Here is a 23,090-nt window from a genome sequence, read left to right as displayed (position 1 = left end):
CATTTCCTTTCTCCCTGCCTGCCCGCCTTCCTCCTTCCCTCCCTCCCTTCCTTGATTGATTGCTAGCTTTTGCCTTACTTCTTTATCAGATTTGGGTATCATGGTAATACTCGCTTTCTAGAATACCTTTGGTGGTGTCCTTTCCTTTGTATTTTGTGTAAGAAGTGTGATTGTTAGATCTTATAAACTTTGGTAGAATTGGCCTTTTCTTTGTGGAGAGATTTCTATTACTGTATCAATCTTATTGCTTCCTATGGGTGTGTTGAAATTTTCTATATATCTTGATTTTAATTTTGGTAGGTCATATAAGTTTAGAAGTATATCTTTTTCTTTTAGATTTTCAAATATAAGTTTTTAAAACATTCACTACACTTGAGCCTGTTGTAACAATTCTCTCTTCATTTCTAATTGTATTAATTTGTTAATTGTCTCAAAAAGCCAGATCTTTGTTGGATTGATTCTATGTATTTTCTTTTAATGTTTGTTTCATTAATTTGTATCCTGGTATCTTTTATTTCTTAATGCCTACTGCATTTGAATCTGCCTTCTTGTTTTTCTAAAACTCCGAGGCACACTGGGTTATTTATTTAAGATTTCCGAGGACCTGTTTGTCAATATTTGCCTGGCATACATTCAAAAAAAATTATAGGAGAAAAGATCCAAACCTAGAGAAGGAAATGGACATTCATATAAAAGAGACATGAAGAAGTCCAGAAAAGACTCTTTCTATGATATGACATAGTCAAGATGTCAGAAGTACAGATCCCAAAGTTTATGTTCAGTTGTGCCATCATTTTCATATGATTATGGGAATTGTTTAGTCCCTTCTTTGTCCCACTTTCTTCAGTGAGCCATTTCACCATCTAACTTTATTATTGAGTCTCCAGGTATTTGTGTTGTTTCTCAGGCTTCTCTCACAGTTTATTTCTAGTTTTATTTGGCTGTGGTTGGGTGAGCTATCAGGAAGTATTTCAGTTGGGTCTTGTTTCACTTTTTTTTGTCATGAAAGCTTGCTTTGTAGCCTATGACATGTTCAAGTTTAGACAAAGTGCCACCAGCTGTAGAGGGAAGTACAGCCCAGATCTGTCAGCGATCTTCGTCTGCTGATGTCTGTTAAATCCAGCTGACCCATGGTGTGTCTAGCTCTGACTTTCTTTTCTAAGTTTTAGTTTGGAAAAACTTCCTAAATATGAGAGTAAGATATTGAAGTCTCCAAGTATCATTTTGTCAGAAACCATGCGGTATCTTTTTTTTTTTTTAATGAAATTGGGAGCTGCAAGATTTGGTGCATAAATATTTACAGTAGAAATATCTTCTCAATGAATTGTTCTCTTTATTAAATTCTAAAGGTCCTCTTTATATCTTCCTAACTAGTTTTGTTTCAATATCTATTTTATGAGATATAAGAATTGATATGCCAACTGGTTTGCAGCTTGTCTTCCTGGGAAGTAATTTCCATCCATTGACTATCATGTTTTGAATTTCTTTACCACATCAGTGTATCTCTCCTAGACAGCACACAGTTGGATCTTAATTTTTAACCCAGTCAGTTAGTCTGTATTGCTTAATTGGTGAATTGAGACCATTTGCATTTTAGGTGGTTACTGAGAAAAGTTTGCTATTTATTGTGGTTCTCCTCATTTATATACTGATTGACTGGGATACTGACATTTCTCTTCCCCTTCACCTATTAGCTAGCATTGGAAGTTTACTGGTTTTGTGTGTTGGCCATGATTGGTTCCTTCCCAGTTTGTCTTTGTCCATTTGTTCCTCTTGTGTAATATATTGCTTCCTATGTTCTCATAAATGAGATGGCCTTTCTTCCTACTCCCTTACACTATGCCTTTAAAATTTTTCTGAGGAGCTGGCTAGTTTGGCATGAATTGTCTTAAATTTGTTCTTGAAATGTTGACTTAGTTTTAGCAGTTTTAAAACATAACTTTGCTAGGTACACCAAGCACATGATTTTGGTTAGCATTTACTTTCATGACTTGGCATATCTTTCCTTGCTTTTAGGGTAGCTGAAGAAAGTCCTGATATTATTCTTGCATTTCTCCCTTTTCATATGAGTTAGCATTTTTCCTTATAGCTTTTTATATTGTTGCTTTTTAATTTTAGCATATTGACTATGACATATCATAGAAAGATTCTTCACTTGTCTTTTCTACTTGGAATTGTTTATGCTTCATTTAGTTAGATATTTATTTCCCTAGGCATGGGAAATTTTCTGCTCTAATTTCATTGAATAAAACTGTCTATGACTTTGGACCTTATCTCAATTCCTTTTATTCCATGGTTACTTAGGTTTGGTCACTTGAACGTATCACAAATGTCTTTGAAGTTTGGATCATAATTGTTAAAAAGAATTTTTTTATGTTTGTCTGAATTTATTTTATGTTTGTCTCAATTTCACCTTCCGTAAAGTCTTCTGAAAGGAAGTAGTTTGCCACCACCATGAGCTTGAACAGAAAAATGGCTGAGGTTATCAGTGAAGAGGAAGTAAGGGTGCTAGGGTGTGTGTGAGTCATCTCTAAAAAGTCTGGGTTCCATAATTGTTTGGGAAAACTCACCCGCCAAGCAAGAATCACACACCCCTTGCTGCCCAGCATTCCTCGTGCCATGAAATTTTTGACAAGTTTCCTGAACGTCTACAAAGCTCAACCTGGTGGAAATCATTTCTAGGTGGCATGATCTATAACATTCTTTTAGAATTTCCCTTCTGGCTTAGAATGACACCACCGTGCCGCTCACAGATTTTTCCTAACAGACAGTTACTCCTCTCCTGCTTCATCTGCACCAGATACCTTCTCAGAAACAGAGACTGGGATTTACAAGAATTCACATTAAAATGTTTTTAATATTTACCCAGTTGCCTTATCTAAGCAACTAAAATCTTCTATTTATATTTTAAGATCAGTAAAAAAATCCTATTTAAATTGAATAACCTTTCACAGTGTTATATTAAAGTATTGATTGATCCTATTTTAACCCACCCTATAAAACATTTAGATATCAAAGTAAATAGTTAGGATCAGTAGCCTTTTAACAGCATTACACCTGTTTTCTTTTCATTAAATTAAAATCCCAAACAGAACCAATCATCCAGATCCCGCACCAGCCACGTAGTGCTCCAGTTTCCCTCCTCCACTGACTCGGGTTTCATTGCATCCCCTTCACTGACTCCCAAAACCTCTGTTGGGGCTCAGCTCCTTCGTCTTCAAATAAGTTCAGTGTCCACTGATACTGGGAGTGAAACGAGAGAGAGCACATGCCAGTCAGCTGATGGAATGAAGTCACCCTTGCTGCCTTCACTCCAGACTCTGCCCAAAAGCAAGATTCTTGTAGTTAGCCTCTTCAGCTCCCAACAGTCCGCAAAGAACACCACTCCTGCAGTAAACTCATCCATGGAGTTAGAGTACAGATGTCATGCTCTGTCATGCCCTGTCATGCTCTGTCGTGCTCTAGGAGGTGCATGTTATCCCCCTCCATCCAAGATTTTAGCGTCAGATTCCAAAGAAGAGTGCAACACTACATTCTAGCTGCCTTCAAGGTCATCATCAGGATTTCCAACTTTGAGAGCCATGGCACTCTCTCGCCCTCTTACCCTTGTTTCCCAGGTGCTCTCCAATTCTTCCAATCTTGTGCCTTCCAGCATTCTTTCTGTATTGTCCGTAGTCGTTGAAAAAAAAGTCTCAGTTGGAGCTGAATCATAAATGTAAATAGAACGTTTTTAGGTGACAGAATAAATAAACAGCACTCCCAAAGATTCTCTCTGATAACCTGCCAGGGATTCTTATCTACTAGGACATCACACGTCTTTTGTAGAGCTAGAAGAATGTCTGCTTAACCATGTGAGGTATTAAACAGGCTCCTTCAGTTGCCTTTAGCTCAGGATATGTAACACGGGAAAGAGTGTGGTGTACCTCCTTCCTATGGGCTATGTCAGAGACATCCCAATGACACAGAAAAGTTATGTTCCTAGAATGAACAAGTATACTCTGGTACGGGGGTAAAAGGTATATGTAAAAAGCATAAAAAAATAGATCTCTAAGGTATTTAGTAAGTTGGAAGCTCTGTGAAAATACTTGAGATTTCTTAAAGAAGAATGTTCAAAAAGCTTCTGATTCCTTCTTCAGTTGTAAGTGATGTTGAGCCTCTGAAGTTTCTAGAAGTCTTTAATCCTCAAGAGTCCTAGGACTCTGACATAGCTTGTTGGGAATTCTGCATTCTCTCTTTAACAAGTTGCAATAGATGCTTATGAATTAGCTCCAAGATGTGTTTGTTGAAGCCACATCTACTTGGTAAAACTAAGCATTTTAAATGGGAAAATAGCATTCTTCTTAAGGGTGGTCTCTTGGCAGCTGTCTGAAGGTCACTGTCATGTTCCTTTGCCTTTCAGGAATGTAAGTTCAGCTGGAGAGGAGGCCCGCCGGAGGATGCGGGAGTGTGATGGGCTCACGGATGCCTTGCTGTATGTGATTCAGTCTGCGCTGGGGAGCAGTGAGATCGATAGCAAGGTTGGTGTTGTTTGCATAGATACAGCTTCTTAGCGGTTAAAGGTGCTCCTGGAATTAAACAAGGGCTACCAGCCAAGGGAAGCTATCACTCAGCTTCATACTGACGTTCCGAGCTCTGTCCGGATAGGATGCCAGCGTTGACCAAACCTCTAAAGGGATGCTCACTGTAGCTTAGACCAGCATTTGAAAATTGCTGTTTCGGAAAATTCGGTAAGCTAAAGTGAAATTTAGATTGTTGTGAGTAAACACAACCGTGGGTGTCCTGGGTGAGTAAACTCGCACAAATCTGAGCCTCTGGCTTGCACTCTTAAAAAAATAATAATCTACTTGTAAAGATGAAGATATTAAAATTCTCTGAGATTTGAATAAATATAAATTCTTATAAATTAAATTTTAATAACTAACTATATTAATTATACTAAGGGCTGTTTTTAAGTGACTGCAAAACCTTTTTCTAATTTTCAAAGTGCTTCCGGCGTGCTGTGCTCAGTGTCACTGCACTGCGTTGGTTCACAAACTCAGAGAGAATCCGTTATTAGGTGGGCCTCTCCAGTACTTGAGATATTTTGTTTTATCTTAATTAAATTAGTTATTCACGACAATTAGAAAGTTGTGATCTTGTAGGATCCTGGTATATGGCCATATGCCATGTAGACTTTTACAAATAATGCATGTGACAAGTGTCGCTCTCTAACAGGGACTTATCAAGAGCTCCTACTGTAGACATCTGGAGCAGAGCAAGCCTCTGTTGTGAGAGTCTGTGCACTGGACTTGCTCAGCACACTTTCCGGCCTCTGTCTACCCACTAAATGCCAACAGCTTTCCCCACTCCCATCTACCACCATGGTACAGTGGACACAAAAACACAACCGTTAACTCAAAGGCCATAAGACAGTTTAATGTGGAGCCAGATTTTAGTGACCATGATCTGGGAACATGGATTCATGTTACTCCAAGTTCTAATTTTTCAACACAGAATCAGTTTCACGGAGTTTTTAAAGTACTAGAACCCAGGAAATTACAAGTCGTGGTTTTAAGAACGCACTGGTGGGAACTTCGGAGAGGCGGGCCACAACACACTGGAAAGAACTAGAGTTTAGGCCTTAGGTGCTGCGTGAAAACACTCCTCGTCCTTTCACTGGGAGAGAGCTAGAGTTCTGTGAACGCATCCCAAAAGGTTTGGCTCGTCACGGGTCGTTAGATCTCCTGGTAGGACAGGCCAAGAAGGTAGAGTGGTTGCGTAGTGAGTTAAAGGTTACCCATAATTAATTGTACTTAGACTCGATCTGTAGCTTTCCTAGCGCTCCACAGTGGTGGAAGTTTTCATCACTCGGTCTGTGCAGCCATATTCTCTTCAGGAATTCTCATCCATAGTGCCAAACAACAGTGTCCCCAAACACGGAACATGTCCTGTGAGGAGCTCAGCTGGTATTGCTGAGAGCCACTGCCTTGATCCCGTGGTTTCCAGCGCTAACTCTTCATCAGAACTGCCTTTGAAACAACTGGGGAAGATACCTGCGAGGACCCCATTTCCACCTTCCAAATCTGATTATCCAACTCTGGCCTCAAGGATTTACCCATGTAAAAATGAATCATGATCTGATGATATTATGGATTAAATTCTTGCCTGAGTAGATGGAGTTTTGAAATGAACTACTTAGAAAGGGTACATAAGGGAATATGATTGTAAAGTCAGATGGAAAGCAAATAGGTGGGGTTCAGTTTGTATGGCGTGTGCTTACAGTGCCTGCAGGAGGTCCTGTGTGCAAGCTCCAGCACCACATAAACAGCATGAGTCACACACACCGGAATTCCAGCTCTTGGGAAGCAAAGGCTGGAAGATCAGAAGTTTATGGTCATCCTCGGCTACACTGAATTCAGTGTGGACCTAGGGTATATAAAACCTGTCTCAAAGAAAGGATAACAACAAAAGAACAATAATTTGGGGGCTAGAGAGGCGACTCAGCAGTTAAGAGCAATTGCTGCTCTTGCAGAGAACCTGAGTTCAGTTTTCAGATCCCACACTGCAGTTCATAACTGTCTATAACTCCCGTTCCAGGGGACCAATGCCCTCTTCTGGCTTTGTAAGTATCAGGCATACACATGCTATACATACTTACATGCAATGAAACAATCGTGCACATAAAATAAAAATAAATCTTAAATAATAATTCAGTATCCTCAGCCATTAATTAGCCTTATGGGTGAGTTATCATAACCCTTCTTAACTCTGACTATACATTACAGTTACTAAGAAACTTAGAAAATTTTGCTGATATCTGAACCCTGAAGAGTTGGGCCCAAGGTGTCTTCCAGGAGTACGGTCCTGTGAACACTGGCTCCATCCAGTTGTAAACACTGCTGTCCTCCCATCCCTGATGCTCCCTGGTCCTAGGGTCAGTCATGCACCACATACTACTAATTCCAAGGATGAGATGTTATATAACAAAGACAAGCATCCCTCTTCTGGAAAGGCCCTTAATAACTGTTGTAGACCTATTAATACTGTTGACAAGAAAATTAAATCCCCAAAGTTGTGACCAGTCAAGAAATCTTGAGTATTTACGGGAGCCTGTTGGTGCAATAGACACGTGTAGGTAGTTCACTGCCGTGGCCGTGCTGAACACTTTAATATTCACAGCAGCAAAAGACTAAGGCATGGAGACACTAAGCCTGTGAGTTTGATGGATCCAAAACACTTTCCCTTTGTCTAGACCTTGCAGGTGGATAGAATAAAAGCCACTGCCTCATGCCTCCGCCAAACTCTCCTGCTCCCCTCTCAGGAGGTTTCGGCAGTTTGCGGAGCACAGGGCGGGAGCACCATCATGCTCTGTGGCCTAAGCGTCATTGTCTGGCTGCTTGGATGAGCAGACGCCTAATACCCCTGGGAGACTGGGAGATGATCTCTTTTAATGTCTATGTTTTTTTTCTAAGAGATGAAGTTGGCGTGGAGGACTTCTCCAGGCTTGAGTGAGAAGACTTGGAGTATCCCTGATGAGTAGGGAGTGGGCTGAACATCAGGACAGGGCCCTCTCCATCCCCCACTCTCTAGAGCACTGTACTCAAGTGCTCTTAACTGGTGACAGGAAGGACCCTCATAACCACATGCCCTGACTGTTGAAGGGCTCCATCCAGTGTGGTGTTAAATTACTCCACCATGCCTTGCTGGCTGGATCGTACTATTGACTTTTAACATATTATTATTGCACCATAATTTTCCACTCAGCCCTCAGCTTGGCCGCTTCTGAGCTTTCACAGTGACAAGTTAGAGGGGGAGACATGACTGCACATTCTCTTTAAGGCCAAAGAAGTTAATGAATAAGAGCCTGCATTCCATGCAAGCTCGTGGCTCTGCTCCTATAATTGGGAGACTTTATTGAATGGGTAACATATGGTGGAGCGCTCCACAGATGACTCCCAAATTAGCCTGTTCTAATAGAAAATAAGGAGTCCAAATGACCCTGGTGACCAAGAAGAGCACTAAAAAGCACTGTTGACAGTAATGGATGTCACAAACATATCCACCAGACGCCACACGCCTGCTGGTGCCAATGGTCTTTCTTTTCTTCTTTTCCACACTCTGTTTAGAGAAGTGCTCTTGAACTGGGAACCTAGCTAACCCCCAACTCCAGGAGGCTTTATAAGAAGCACAACTTTCCTCTCTAGGCCCTCTCTGCTTCCTGTCTCCAGCTCCTCCTCACACCATCTCCCTAAATGCAGACTGATTGCAAAGCTTTCTTTGAACCTCCAGATTTAGTCTCCCTAGTCCTGTTCCAAGAACACCGAAGCCCCAGGGAGGATAAACAACATCATGAGAAGGAAGCTTAGTCTCCAGAGTCCTTGATGGAAGAGAAATCAGTTTGAGATGATTTGAAAATTGTCCCGACCTATACCCTAACATTTCCCTTTCAAGGAGAGACGTGTCTGTCTTTATTGTGTCCTCCTGTGCTTACCTGCTTTCATGCCGGCTCCCTTGCCTGATGTGGAAAGGATGCTCCAAACAGAAAATGAAGTTGGCTCAAAGCCTGTGGGATTAGCAGTCATGAAACCTTGGCAAGCTGGGAAAAAAAATAGCTGAGGATGGCATGGACCCCAGAGTGAATCCTGAGAACCACTTTTCTTGATTGACAGTCACAGCACCCCTAATCAGGTAAAGAGCACAGGCTGCCCTTTACCTGCATCCTGCCAATGAGGGCAACAGGCCACAATCTGAGTCCCGTGTCCTCTGCCTGTGCTGGCACTGAGCCCAGACTGAAGAGGGATGGCTTTCATCAGTGAGCAGCCTCTAGTTGTCTCCACCCATCCCCTTCCCTCTTCAGCATGAAATTAGGTTTCTTGTTTTTAGTATTCACATAGTGGGTCTCGGAAACATAACCGCCAAGGTGCAAGGGTTTGTTTTCAACTTCCCCTAATTGTTTTCCCTGAGAATAAAATTTAAAAGGTCAATTTTGAGGCCCCATGATATGGCTCAGCCTGTAAAGATGTTTGCTGCACACGGCTGCTGGCAGCTTGACTTTGATCCACAAAACACATAGTGAAAGGAAAGAAACTTCTCCAGGAGGCAGTCTTCTGATCTCCACGTGTGTGCTGTGGCAAACAGAGACACATACAGACACAGATACGTAGACACGGATATACAGACATACAAACACAGACACAGTAAATAAAACGTGTTCTTAAAAGTCGGCTTTCTTTCAGGGAAGCACTTTCTACAGTGGGTCAAAGGACAAGTGTGGGTCCCACAATCTCTGTCTCAATTCTGTTGTTCCTGATAGCAGTCCTGGGATATGTTTTGCTCTCTGCAGGGGTGGTCATAAACACATGGGCCTGCCAGATTTGTGAAAGCATTGTAGTAAGACTAGCCTCAGGTTGGCTCCAGCCTGCAGGATGCAGCTTCCTGAACCTTGCTCTCAGCTTCTAGAAGCCACTAGAACTTGTTTTGCCTTACCTCCCCAACTTAGCGGTGACAGCAACAAGTGGACACCAGGTCTCTAAATTCATCCTGTCCTGTGCACAGTCCTGTGGTGCTGGAGCATGTATCATTACTGGCTTGCCAATGAAGAAACAGAGGCACGAAAGGGGTAGTCACTGTGCACAGAGCCACACAGCCACTGGGCAGAGCTAGGATTCACACCAAAGCCAAGACAATGTTGAAAGTCCCAGGCTAATGGACTCCCCTGTGTGGTCTCCAGCATTACTGAAACTGTATTATTCCTTGGTAAATGATATGCAAAGGCATCCCCAACCAGAGCGGAACTAAACCCACCCCCTGTGGTATAGTGACTTGGGTTCCTAAACTCCTGGCTGGAGTTGCCTGTAAATGGTGATCTTGTAGTTATGAGTTTTTCCAGTTCTCACAAATGTATTTTGATTTCCTATGACTGGTGTTTGTTAAAGTACCCAGGGTTGATGATTATTGTCTGTCAAGAGAGACATGGTTTTAGGACCTTCCAACTTTATCCAAATTCTTCCAGTTGTAGCTGCTAGTGGAGCCCTTGAGAGCAGGAGCTAAATGCAGTGAGGACCATTGTGTCCTTCCAGGGTGGAGGCGTCTGCTGATTGGCTTACACTCACTCCTCCCCGCCTTTCCAGTGCAGGCGCCTGCTGATTGACTTATACTCACCCCTCCGTTTCCCTTTTTCTTTTGGGGATGCTACAGACCGTTGAAAACTGTGTGTGCATCTTGAGGAACCTCTCCTACCGGCTAGCAGCAGAAACGTCTCAGGGACAGCACATGGGCACAGACGAGCTGGACGGGCTGCTCTGTGGGGAGGCCAACGGCAAGGATGCAGAGAGTTCCGGGTGCTGGGGCAAGAAGAAGAAGAAAAAGAAATCCCAGGACCAGGTGATGCTACCTGCTCGCAGCTGCATGCAATTATCCCCTTCCTCACTACGATATTAAAGCCGCATTGGTATATAGAAAGAAACAGGGCTCTGCTTTTACAATGTATGGTGAAAATCGCTAGCGTGTCTGCATCATTTTCCTTTCTTCTAGTTCAGGCTGGGTAGAAACTTCCCAAGTAAAGAAAAAGCCATCAACATACTCCAGTGACCCAGTTCCTAGAGTGTAGGTAGAGGCATAGAGGCAGGTATGACACCTGTATGTTGAGTGACAAATGTATTCAGTCCCCTTTGAGGGTGGGGAAAGGCAGCTGCCATGAAGGTGACGGAATGCCAAGGACAGGAAAAGGTGGGTAAGCAGGGAAGTTGACAGAAGAGGCATGATATTCAGTGTATGTTTGACAACAGGTTCAGAAGGTTGGGTTGTTGTCATGTTTAACCCCCGGGAGGTGGGGATAAGAATCTGTAGGCTTAACAAGTGGGTGATGTCAGAACTTTGGTCTTGGGAGCATTTTGGTAAATCCAGAACGCTGTAGCTAGAGAAGGAAGCCTCCTCCACATAGAATGCTCTGTTCTGTAGACACCTATGGGACGGTTCCCCTGCTGCACAGTGAAGGCCATTAGGCAACTCTCCTCGGGGTGGTGGTGAGGATAGCAGACAGAGCCTTCAGTCTGTCCCTGGGGTCTCTGGGGTATGAAAGCCCTCACCCCCAGTGCCTCTGGAAGAAGGCATGGTGGAGCTGCCCATCTGCAAGCAGCGGGGAAGCCTGCACTGGAGTAGGCTGCTCAGACAATGCACCTGTCCGATGGACACGGGCCTCTAGTCTTCCCCTCCACGCTGCACAGCGTGTCCACCTTCCCTCACACAGGAAAGTCTCATGTTCAGCACTCACACGTCCAGTGTCCTCCTCTGGACACTGAGGTCACATGGCCGGCTTTTTCTGGACACCGAACTAATGCATCCAATTGGTGAGAATTTTGTCAGCCCATGACCTGATTAACCTGAAGAAGTGGCTGCTAAGAAGAGACAGGGCCCGTAGCCATCTCTGTAGCCAAACTTTGAATCCAAGAAGATATATTTGTTTACTAATATATTTGTATTCATATATGTATATATATGAATAGTACAGTATTCTAAATGATGTGAGAAATAGTTTTGCTTCAAGTAAAGAAAGTGTTTTCCTTTCTTTAAATAAATAAGGATTAGCAGGAATGCCCTTTAAATCTCCTTTCTAAATTTACCTGAAAGGCCGGCCTCAGTATTAGATAGAAGTCCACAGCTGGGAATACCAGCTAAGTGCAGCTCCTGAGAGTTTCTTTCCCAGGTGCTTCCCACAACATCTGGACCTGCACGTCCTACTTACCCATGCCTCTGAAAGGGCCATTCCCTGAGCCTTGGGCAGAGCCTTCCCACTCAGAGATCTGAGCCCCAGTTCTGCCTTTTTCCTCTGTCAGAAATCAAAGCTTTGCATCTCTAATGTCCCTGAAAGGACTGAAGGACCGAATTGTGATTCTTAACCCAGCCACTTATACCCTCCCACCATAGGGCTGCCAAGGGCATCTTGTCGGTGTTCACTCAATATTTTAATGCTGGCATTATATACTAGCTGCCATGTTATCCGTCAGTGCTGTGCTAGGACATCAGGGAGCCAGGAAATACAGTTCTGCTCATTCTGCCCTTGAGCCAACTAAAGCAGGACCTTATGGAAATACAATGGGTTCTCCCTGTCTGTAGCCATGCTCCGTGACCACAGGGCCCACACTGCTTTCCCCTGGAAATAACAGCCATGGCATAAGGATACAGAGGAAAAAGCATCTCCCACCATCTAGGATTGTGCTGGGGAAGCCCCAAAGGCTGGAAGACACTTTCAGGAAGCAACTCTAAAATACCAGTCTCAACGGGTGTGATTTTTGCCAGAAGTCAACATTAAATTGTTAGTGCTCCATTGCTCCCATGTTGTCTAAGACTTTCCTGGAAGAATGTTTTGCTGAGACCCCTAACAGTTATCGTGCAGTGGAACGAGTCTGCAAAGACTCCTCGCACTTAAATGACAACCAAATCGTAGATTTTTGTTTTTGATTGTTTGGTTGATTGGTTTGTTTGTTTGTTTGTTTTAGATTTTTCACCATGAACTAAATATATGCAAAAAATTATGTGGAAGTTCCAGAAATTCATTGTAAACCTTAACTGGGGGTGTAAACTGACAACTATGCTTGTTTGGAAAACCGTTCAGTGTGTTTTGTCTATTTCAATATCTCTTTCAAATAGTTGGAAGTGGAAACTCTCTATCTTGCAGCTACAGACTGATGGAGAGAAAACAAGGGTGAAAGACCAAAGATTGTAACAGGGTGATGGCAGAATATGAGAGAAATGAGAGATGCAGGCAAGGTTTGGGGACTTCCTGCTATCTGCAAGGGAGAGAACTGTGCTATGTGTTGCTACCACTGGGGCCAGTTCAGCTTCTCCAGGTTAGACTAGGCAGTGATTTCCCCAGGCATATCCTGCAGTTCTTTGCACATGGGGGATAAGGCCGCCATACGGAAACAGGAGTGAAGGAGCTTATAGGAATTAGAGGCAGGACCCAGGGCCCCAGTTCATCACTGTTACCAGCATGCAGCACACTGAGCAATGCAGATAGATATGCCAAGGCCTCTGCAGGACAAAGCATAGCTGTCTTCTCTGACTCCAGAACAGCAGACTGCCGTCTGCCCTGGAAATTACCAAATTTGCCTAGAAGCATCCAGAGAGTCCTATGTATATAGCTTTAAAGATAGACAAAATATCATCTGACCCCAGTATCTCTACTGCCCCGAAGTCAAGAGTTGACTCTGCCTTGCATTTGCTCTTAGCTGCTGTGTATGCTGGACAAGGGCTCAGCCCCAGCCACACCACCACCCCTCAAACCTGGGTTTTTAAGTGGTTTGAAAAAAAGTACATAATGTAAGCTTTCAAAAGTGGTAGAAAGCATTTGTATATACAAATATAGCTACATAGATGACAAAGATACAGATGACCCTTCCTCAATTTTGCGATATGTATGTCGTATGAAAAATAAGATGTATGTGTGCAAAGTATTCTAGAAAAATACAAGGTCCAAGATTGACTAGTTCTGATCACACTTAGTGATGTCATTTAAATGTCAGCTTGGTGCCTGTGGTACACACCTGTATCCCAACAGTCAGGAGCCTGAGCAGGAGGATAGCCATGAGTTCAAATGCAGCCTAGCCCGCAGCGCAAGATCCTCTCTCTAAACAAAACCAAGATACTGGGATACTGTTCAGCTGTAGAAAGTTTCCCAGCAGACATAAGGCCCCAGGTCTGATGCCCAACACTGCAGTATAGTTATAACTCCAAAAGGCCCTGGGTAGTGTGTAGATGGAGCGGCGGAGGGCCGCTTTCCTCCACCCGGCTAGCTTTACCCAAAATAATTACACAGAAACTGTATTAATTTAAAACACTGCCTGGCCCATTAGTTTCACCCTCTTATTGGATAATTCTAACATCTTGCTTTAACCCATATTTAGTAATCTGTGTAGCACCACGAGGTGGTAGCTTACCAGGAAAGATCTTAACCTGCATCTGTCTCAGAGAGGAGAGTCATGGCGTCTGCCTGAGGCGTCTGCCTTACTCTGCTTTCTTCCTTCCAGCATTCTGTTCTGTTTACTCTGCCTACCTAATTTTCTGTCCTATCAGAGGGCCAAGGCAGTTTCTTTATTAACCAATGAAAGTAACACATAGACAGATGACCCTCCTCCATCAGTAGTGAATTCTGTGTATTACTATAAAAATGCATAACTCTTTTCCTGTTATATTTAAGATGCCTCAGAGAAGGGTAGAAAGACTATTATAAAATCAAAGAGTCTATATCCACCATGCAGACCTCCCACTACAGAGGAGCCAAGTCATGACTTCAGGATCAGTATAATGATGGATCTGGACTTTTCTGTTTTCTAGACATTTGCATCCGCCCTTAAATTTGGCTTTAGTGACCAGGCAGGGACGCACACTCCTTTAATCCCAGCTCTTGGGAGACAGAGGCAAGCGGGTCTCTGTTTGAGGCCAGACTGATCTACACAGCAAGTTCTAGGCCAGCCAAGACCACATGGTGATATACAGCTTTAAAAAAAAAAAAAAAGTGGCATTTGTGTTTTGAACCTTAGAAGAACCTATACCATTCTACAGGTCAGACTGAGATATAGGATAAAAGTCTCAGAAGTGTTTCCTGTTATTTCCTTGGTAGGGATAATTTAGAGAAATGTACACTATGAAGGTATATCACATTTTTGCTTTCATTTAAGTAGTTGCTATGGAAACATACCTGAACTGTCGCCCTGAGGACTCATCTATATGAACGGTGCATGTTTTGCCCTCGCCCATAAAAGCTCTTGGCAGCTGACTCTGCTCATAGTCTGTTGCTGAACACCAAAGCCCATAGTTCCTGGTGTCCCTTCCTGGATAAAACTTCCCAAAGTGACAACTCATCAGGCTTCTCTCTGTCCCACAGTACAGTTTTGTGATGACAATCTAGCCTCTCAGGGCAATAGAGCAACCTAAAAATGTAGAAGACAAAATTAATACTTCTTATTTTATATAAAGAATCCCGGGGCTGGAGAGATGGCTCAGAGGTTAAGAGCTCTGCCTGCTCTTCCAAAGTTCCTGAGTTCAATTCCCAGCAACCACATGGTGGCTCACAACCATCTGTAATGGGGTCTGGCGCCCTCTTCTGGCCTGCAGGCATACACACAGACAGAATATTGTACACATAATAAATAAATAAATATTTTTTAAAAAAAGAATCCCTTTGGGGTTTGTTTTTCAACTTGGCATGTGACTGAGGACACAGTAACAGCACACTGATGGGTTCTGCTCCATCGTAGCTGAAGGGTCACACCACACTGTCCTACTATTGGCTACAGGCCAAGCTGACCTAGGTCTCACTCAGCATGAGTCAGGCACCAGAAAATAACCACAGGGCCAAAGCAGCAAAGGCAACTGGGAACTCGGGAGCTCAACTCCCTGTCCCAGGAGTCCCAGACGCTCTCCTCTCAAAGGGATGAAAAGTCAGGTGTGTGTTCAAATGAGTGACAGGGAATTGATCAGACTTCATCCAACATGATTCCGACCCAGTCTTTACACACACATAGGGTAGATTTTCTGTTGTGATCATCTTTGTTGCGTGATCTATTGCAGCATTATCACTGGAAGAGATAATGTTTGGCTTTGTGCAGATCTCCTCCTTTGGTTGTAGATGCTAGATGCTTAGTTTAGTGAGAAGTTTCATCTCTTAAACTCTCCTTGGCATTTCTTCACGACTTCACTGGGAGAATGATTCCTCACAAGCAAACAAAATCTCAGCCACACCCTTCCAAAGCAACCCCATGTGAATCTGCTCACTGGTCCCTAACCTACTCCATGTCTTTATGTAGTTAGACTGCTCTCATAGTCTCTGAAGTTGGGTACATCAGCGGGTCTTACAGAGGGTAGATAGAAGGTCTGTATGGAACTTATCTCTATATGTGACTTTCAGGCCAACACCTGGCACCAGTTACACTGTCTGGCCATCAGGGTGTGGCCTCCAGTGCCTCTAGGGCTTGCCAGAGTTTTGTTTTAAGTGGGTGTTCACAACCAGGGTTTGTCCAGTCTCAATTTTTTCTTTCTTGAAAAGATTTTATGTTTAAGTGGCCATGAGATGGTATCCCCTATGGTCTTCTCTTTCCTGGATTTTCATCTCCTCTACATGATATCACATTGATAGTTGGTATCTAGACTTACCAAGAAACCTAACCTAATACAATTCTACATTATCATCATTTAAGATCTTAGAATATGTGGCCTGGGATGATGATTCAGTCAATAAAGTAGTGAGTTCTCTCTCTAAAATCTGGGTAAAATTTTAAAGGTAGATTTGCCTTAAGAACAACACCTGAAGTTATCCTCTGGTCTACATACATGCAAACACACCCAACACAGACATGCAAACCCACACACATGCACACACACACACACACACACACACACACACACATACATACATATATACATTCATACATACATAACTTAGAATTGCATGCATGTAGTATAAATGTGTGTCAAAGCATCCTTGCAAATGCTATTTTAGATCATAGTGGAATGAAGGAATACTTTGCCCTCGAGGGGTTAGCACAGCATTCTTGAATGCTACCATGGACCCCATCACCCGCCACATTTTCTTGAGTCTTCAGGATTTTAGCACTGGGCTTTAGCCTTTTGGAAGCCCACCAACTCATGTGTATGATATTGGCCTGAAAATGAGAATCTGAGCCAAAATAACATGCAATATCTCAAGGCACAAATGTTAATTTTAATACTCATTCAGAATGTTACATTAGAGATTTGAATTTATCTGACAGTGTTTCCTGTCAGACAAAGCAAATGTTAATTAAGAAAAGAAATCCAAGTGGCTTTCACCTCTGGATTCTGTATTGGCATATGCAACCAACAACAGACAAAATACGCAGGAAAAATGTCTGTTCCAAACATGTTCAGACTCTTGCAGGTGGTCCTGAAATAATTTAGCACAGCAGCTTAGTACACACAATTTATGCAATGTTATTTACTTTTCATTCTGCATACATCCATAGCTTTGTCTGACACTTCAGAGTACAGTGACGTGTTGGTTGGGTGCACACACATAGGTTCTTCTGGTAAGTGTTTCCCACTGGTGCAGACCACCATCCTATAGTTGGCAGGAGCAGATGCTAGATCTCTTTCAGAGTTCTTATCTTTAGGATCCTGAACTTCTCTTCCTGGTCCCAGAACTCTTCTCATCTGCAGTCCACGAGCAAAAACAGAAGACAAGCATTTCTGCCCTTCTGGATGCGTCACTGGTCTCCAGGTAGCCTGTGCATCAGAGCAGAGCCTTATCAAAGTATAGAGCTTTTCCTAGAACAGCCTGGATCCTCTGCAAATTATCCTTCAGCAATGCTTCAGTGAGCAAAAAGGGATGCCCTGGAGTATTAAGTAGGTCCAGTGGGGGAAACCTCTCAGAGAGAAGTATTGTTCAAATTGTGTAACAATGCCTACTCAAGGTAGTCATAATAGATCTCTTATTCATTTCATTGTTCATAAACTCTCTGCAAAGAATGCAGCCCCTTCTTACCGACTCTCGGGCCACCTCTCCTCTACCTGCCTGGACCCACCTGTGATGGCTAAAAGTGTAGGGAAGACCCACTGTTCTACTGCCAGCCGCTTGTCACCTGATACAGCACGGCCTGTCTCCTTCCTGGCAGATAGCCCTTTAGCCTGGGAAGCAGAAAAGCTACTGCAAATCCCATCCTGGACTCATGCCATGGTGTGCTGGACTCATACCTTTACCAGTAGAAATTTTCGCTGTAGTAAACATCTGTATAGTCAACGCTCACCTACCTCTTTAATCACTTTTTAAAAATGTATCCACCAGGAAGCATCGAGAACAGATGAATGTCTTAAGGCTTTTGACACCCAAACTACTATTTATGTTTTTGCATGTGAATGGCACATGTAAATATGATTGTGTTCAAATGTAAATATACATGCTCATGTATGCGTGTGTTTGCACATGCATGTGGAAGCCACAGATTCTTCACGTGCATGCCTCGTTTTCCTTATTTTTAGACAGGGTTTCTCACTGCACCAGTAGCTTAGCCATGTGACTAGGTCAGTGGCGTCAACCAGCCCCAGACATCCTTTGTCGTTGTCTGCCCATGTGTGGGGATTGCAAGTGGATGCCACTCTACCTGACTTTCTTCAGTGGCTGCTGCTGGGTTTCCAAACTTAAGTTTGAACACGCTGACTGAGCCCCCAATATTTGTCTTCATTACTCTGTGAGTGGTAATTTAAATAGATGAATTTGGTTTTACATATATAATCACCTCGTGACTCTGTCCTTTATGGCACTATTGGTGACCTTAAATTTTCATGTCTTGATGTCACAACTGTCTTCTTCTTTCCAGACAATTTTCTTTTCCTTATTAGCAGCCACAGTTTTATTTTGCTGCTTAATACCACTTCCTTTCTGGCCATCTGCTGCTTTCTGTCCCTTCTGCTGTTGGCTCCAGCTTTGTCTCACTCTGCTCTCACCCCACCATATGCTAGGATGTTGTTGACTTAAGAACCACATTCAGCATCCCAGAAGCGGCACAGTGCACATTCCCATGAAGACTGGCTGCACGGTCTCACTGTTCCCATCCATGCCCGACATTCTTCTCCTTCTTCATTACTGCTAGCAGCACCTCAAAGGAGCTCAGAGACCGAAACACATGTCCCATTTAATTTGCTGAGGTATATCTTACTGCTCACTACTCCTGGCCATCAAAAAATGGTTTCTTAGCCTATTGGACAAGGTCTAGCACTGAAAACACTTTGTGCTGGATAATTCTGTGTTTGGTCTGCCCTGTGTGTTAGTGTTTGTCGGCCTCCCTGGGCTCCACCAGTAGGTGCCAGTAACACCTCTTCCACCACATATGACAACCAAAACCTCCAGATATTGCCCGTAGTCCAGTGAGCAAGACCATCTGAGTCACCAACCAAATAACCAAGTCAACAGAGTTATGAAAAAGGTATTAACACACCAGAGACACTGCTTCTGCAGAGATCAGACTTCAGGTTTCCCTAGGCTGAGATGGGAAGGAGCAGGAGAAGAACTCAGGATAAACATAGTGCTGCTCCAGTAATCGCAACACAGCGATGTAGAAAATGGTCCAAATGGATCCAGTAAGGTTGAGCTGCCCTGGCAACACATCTTCTATCCTGAGGGATGTATGCCCAGCCCCCAGGGCTATCCCCAGGGCTATCCTGCAATGCCTTTGTCCTGATACTTTGTAACAAAAGCCCTCCTCCTTGACACAGGTGTCTAGTCTCTTGCCATGGTCTATAAGCTGAGCCTGGAGACAGTGCAGTGTCTGGAAAACACAGCTGACTGGGCCTGTCAACTCTGCCCAGCCTCAGCTGTGCACTGTGGCTCTGGATAGCGCTTGCAGAAATCCACACAACTGAGCTACCTTCACTTTTGGAACCCCAAGAGACAGCATGAAATAGTCTTTCCCTCTGGCTTACAGTTAGAGTTTTTAAGTCCCCATTTCCACCATCTTTCTCCTACCACACCCCCATCCCCAAAAGGTTAGGAGTGATCAAAGAATATACCCTGAAGGCAAAAATCATGATGTGCTATTCAGACCACACCTGCAACAATGACAGTGGAGGTATTCGGGGTTGGATTGTTACCTGTAGAGGCATTTTATCCAGGCTGCAGCCCAATTAAATTAAACCCAGTTTGAGAAAATATCCTGCATAATAAAGTACTTTGTCTTCCTACATTTTACAACCTGTGACTTCCCTGGGAAGAAAACTATGGGATCGTAAGTCAGACTGCTCCCCATTGCTGCACATTCTCTCCCTTTATCTCGCGGCAGTTCCTGCCTCACTTGTTCTTGTAGTTGGCTGGAATTCCTTTAGGTGGAGTTTGCCTGTGCAGACATAATGTGGTTGTCCCTCATTGGCCAAGAAATCTAGAAACTATGGATACATTCTGCTGCTGTCTGTGATCCTCCGAAACAATTCACCAAGAAGACATATTTTTGGAGCATAAATTTCCCTGGCTGAGATTAGAGTGAGGTTATGACGCTTAGGGCAGAAGAAGCCGGTCTTTTCACACTTCCCCTTTGGTGGCAATCCTTCTACCTGTGGAATAGGTGGTTTTCACTTGTTAGCAAGTCCATGGTATACAGCCTAGGGCACGTGAGACCAGACAAGGAGGACACTGAGATCTGGTAAGGAAGAGCTGAAAGTTTCCTGTAGTTCTCCATATTCAGCATGATCTTTGGAATGTAATAAAGAGAATGATAGCGTGAGTCTTCTTAGGACCTGTCTGCAAAGTCCCTTTGTAAACTGTATTGACATTGTCACCTAGTTTTTTTTTTATTATTATTATTGGTTTCTGATTTTTAGCCCTAAGTTATGTCTTTCTCTTCGTATAAAGGACAAATGACTTCTATCTTTAATCCTCAACTTAACTGTAGTAGAAACATTTTAGGTAGAATCCGAACCCAACAAGGACACCAAAGAGAATTTTGATGGTTTTACCTGCCCCTTGGCAGTTGTACATACTTGGGGGCACAGGATGATATTCCAGTCCACGTGAGCAGTTACAGTAATCGCACAGGTGACATACTCATCTCCTAAAGCTTGTGTCGTTTCCTTGTGCTGGAACCATTCAAACTCCACTCTGCTAGTTATCTTTAAAGCATTTTTAATACATTTGTTTTCTTCTTTTATTGAAATAGGTTTTCTACAAGGTATTCATACTCACTGTATAGCTGAGGCTGGGCTGCGACCTCTTAGCCTCCTACCTTCAGCTCCTAAGTGGAGATTACAGGCATGTGTCACCATGTGTCAGCATCCCATGCACCGCCACGCCAGCATCCCATGCACAACCAGGCCAGCATCCCATGCACCACCATACCAGCCACCATTCCAGCATCCCATACACCACTATTCCAGCATTTTATGTACTACCATGCCAGCATCCCATACACCACTATGCCAGCATCCCATGCACCACCATGCCAGCATCCTATACACTACCATTCCAGCATCCCATGCACCGCCATGCCAGCATCCCTAATGCTTTTGTATTCCAGCTTGTCATATTCCAGCTTGTATGGTTTTGTTTATCCTAGTTTTATTATTATTTTTTATATGCCAAGATCTTGATGATAAACCTGACAGTGCTCGGGAAGCATAAACAGTACCCCACACAATGTAAACACAAGAAATGACATTCTGAATAGAACTCCACTCGTTCAGGAATTAAAGCCAATAGTTAGCAAATGGGACCTCGTAAAACTAAAAACTTGTATACAGCAAAGAACATACTCCACCAGGTGAAGAGAAAACCCACAGAATGGAGGGGAGGGAAATTCTCTCAACTCTGCATGTGATAGGGGATTAATAACCTTTATCAACAAATAAAAAAAAAGAATCAAGAAAACAAATGAACAGATTTTAAAATTTGGGCTATAAATCTGAACAGAAAATTCACAAAAGAAGAACTGAAAATGGATAATATCTTTAAAAGTATCCTAAAAAATTAGGGAAATACAAATTTTAACTACTTTGAGATTTTATCTTACCCCAGTTAGAATGGCTAGGTTCAAGAAAACAACAACCAGAAGGAGGAACTAGGGAGAGAAATGACGTACATGCAGTACTAATATCTGGAAGGGTTTTCAGGATTACTGTATAGCACCATGTGATCTACTTTTAGCTTTATGAGAATTCTCAAAACTGATTTCCAGAATGGCTGATCCAGTTTGCAATCAAAATAATAAATGGTAATCTCCTTTCCTCCATGTACCTGTCAGCGTTTGCTGTTCATATGTAGAGATATGAACACACACCCCATCACTGAAGACACCACACACCTTTGACACAGGACTTGCAGAAGTACATGGAACCAGCGCAAAGTTTGGGAACTGACTCTGATAGTATCTAAAGGTTCCATGAAGCTGCCAAAGGAGAAAAGCCAATCAGTAGTCCTAGGCCACTGTAAAGTGAACCACAGCAATGGATTGAAGCACAGCAATGATCAACATGGCAAGATCTCCACAAGGGTACAGTAGTGGCACCTACATCTTGAAAGTAACCGACAGTTGTCTAATTATGGTTGTAAGTCCTGTAAACCCTGATACTGTAAACTCTCCAGCTAATCTTGGCTGGTGAGGTGATTGGCCCTGGAGGAGAGCCTACTGCTGTCTCCTAATTAGTTTAATTTGTAACTTTACTCTAAACACTCAACCTTATACACAGAGATAAGTGTAGATCTCACCCATTATCAATGAAGGAAGGTCTTTTTTCCCCCTGCAGATAGAAACCATTGCAGAAACCCACAACTTGTCAAAATCCAGAGAACAAGTGACTGTGGAATACCCAGCTATGGTGGATACATCCACGGTGCCCTTCTGCACCTGAGGTTCAAGGAGTACTGTAGAAAACTGGGCAGAAAGACTGTCAGAACCAGAAGACTAGACCATCTGCTGGGAGACACGGTCAGCTGTGTACTACCGGGATGCTGTACCTGTGAAATCCCAAAACCAGAGTCACCTAAACAAAACCAGCACCAGTGGACATGCCAACATGAATGGAAGGAGTTTCACAAGGCCTCACCCCTAAATGAAGGGCTCCAGGTGGTTCATGGCTGTTGAGAAAGGGAGACTCAGTCTTCTCGAAGGTCAAACCCCCGATTAGATTTTTAATTCCAAGCAGTCAGCTGCAAACACATATATACATATGAGCAATGCTAAATGGACTCAGCAGAGTGCATTCTTTCATATATACTCAACAATAATGATTGAAGAAGGAAAAGATCATGCATTTGAGAGGGAATCCTGGGGACGGGGAGGAGTTGGAGAGGGAGAAGATGTAGAAGTCATGTAAATACAGCACTCATGTGTGAAATGCTAAAGGAAATAACAAACAGTTGCTACATGTAGAATAGTTTCACCTGCACCTGCATCCGTTAAATCCATGCCAGCATTGACCTACACCTTCCTGGTGTTGATTAGCCAGCTAAACAAGGTCGCATATATTGACACAGGTCTTAAAGAATGCTCCCAACTGTTTCTAATGGAAAATTGATGCTTTCCCTTTGATTAACTTGATAAAAGTTTGCAGAAAGTGCCCAGATAAAGGTCTGTTATATTGACTGGCTTTGAAAT

General features: G+C 43.1%; 1 protein-coding gene across 1 annotated transcript in view; it reads left to right on the top strand.

Moving 5' to 3' along the window:
- Positions 1-23,090, top strand: part of Ctnnd2 (catenin delta 2) — a 623,964-nt gene that overhangs the window by 496,458 nt on the left and 104,416 nt on the right. The window contains exons 12-13 of the mRNA XM_038323012.1: positions 4,400-4,517; positions 10,177-10,362. Of these exons, the coding sequence (XP_038178940.1) occupies positions 4,400-4,517; positions 10,177-10,362 (304 nt within the window). The remainder of the gene's footprint in view (positions 1-4,399; positions 4,518-10,176; positions 10,363-23,090) is intronic.

Source organism: Arvicola amphibius, chromosome 3, assembly GCF_903992535.2.
Source record: "Arvicola amphibius chromosome 3, mArvAmp1.2, whole genome shotgun sequence".
Lineage (NCBI taxonomy): Eukaryota > Metazoa > Chordata > Mammalia > Rodentia > Cricetidae > Arvicola > Arvicola amphibius.
This window is presented reverse-complemented; position numbering and strand designations above follow the sequence as displayed.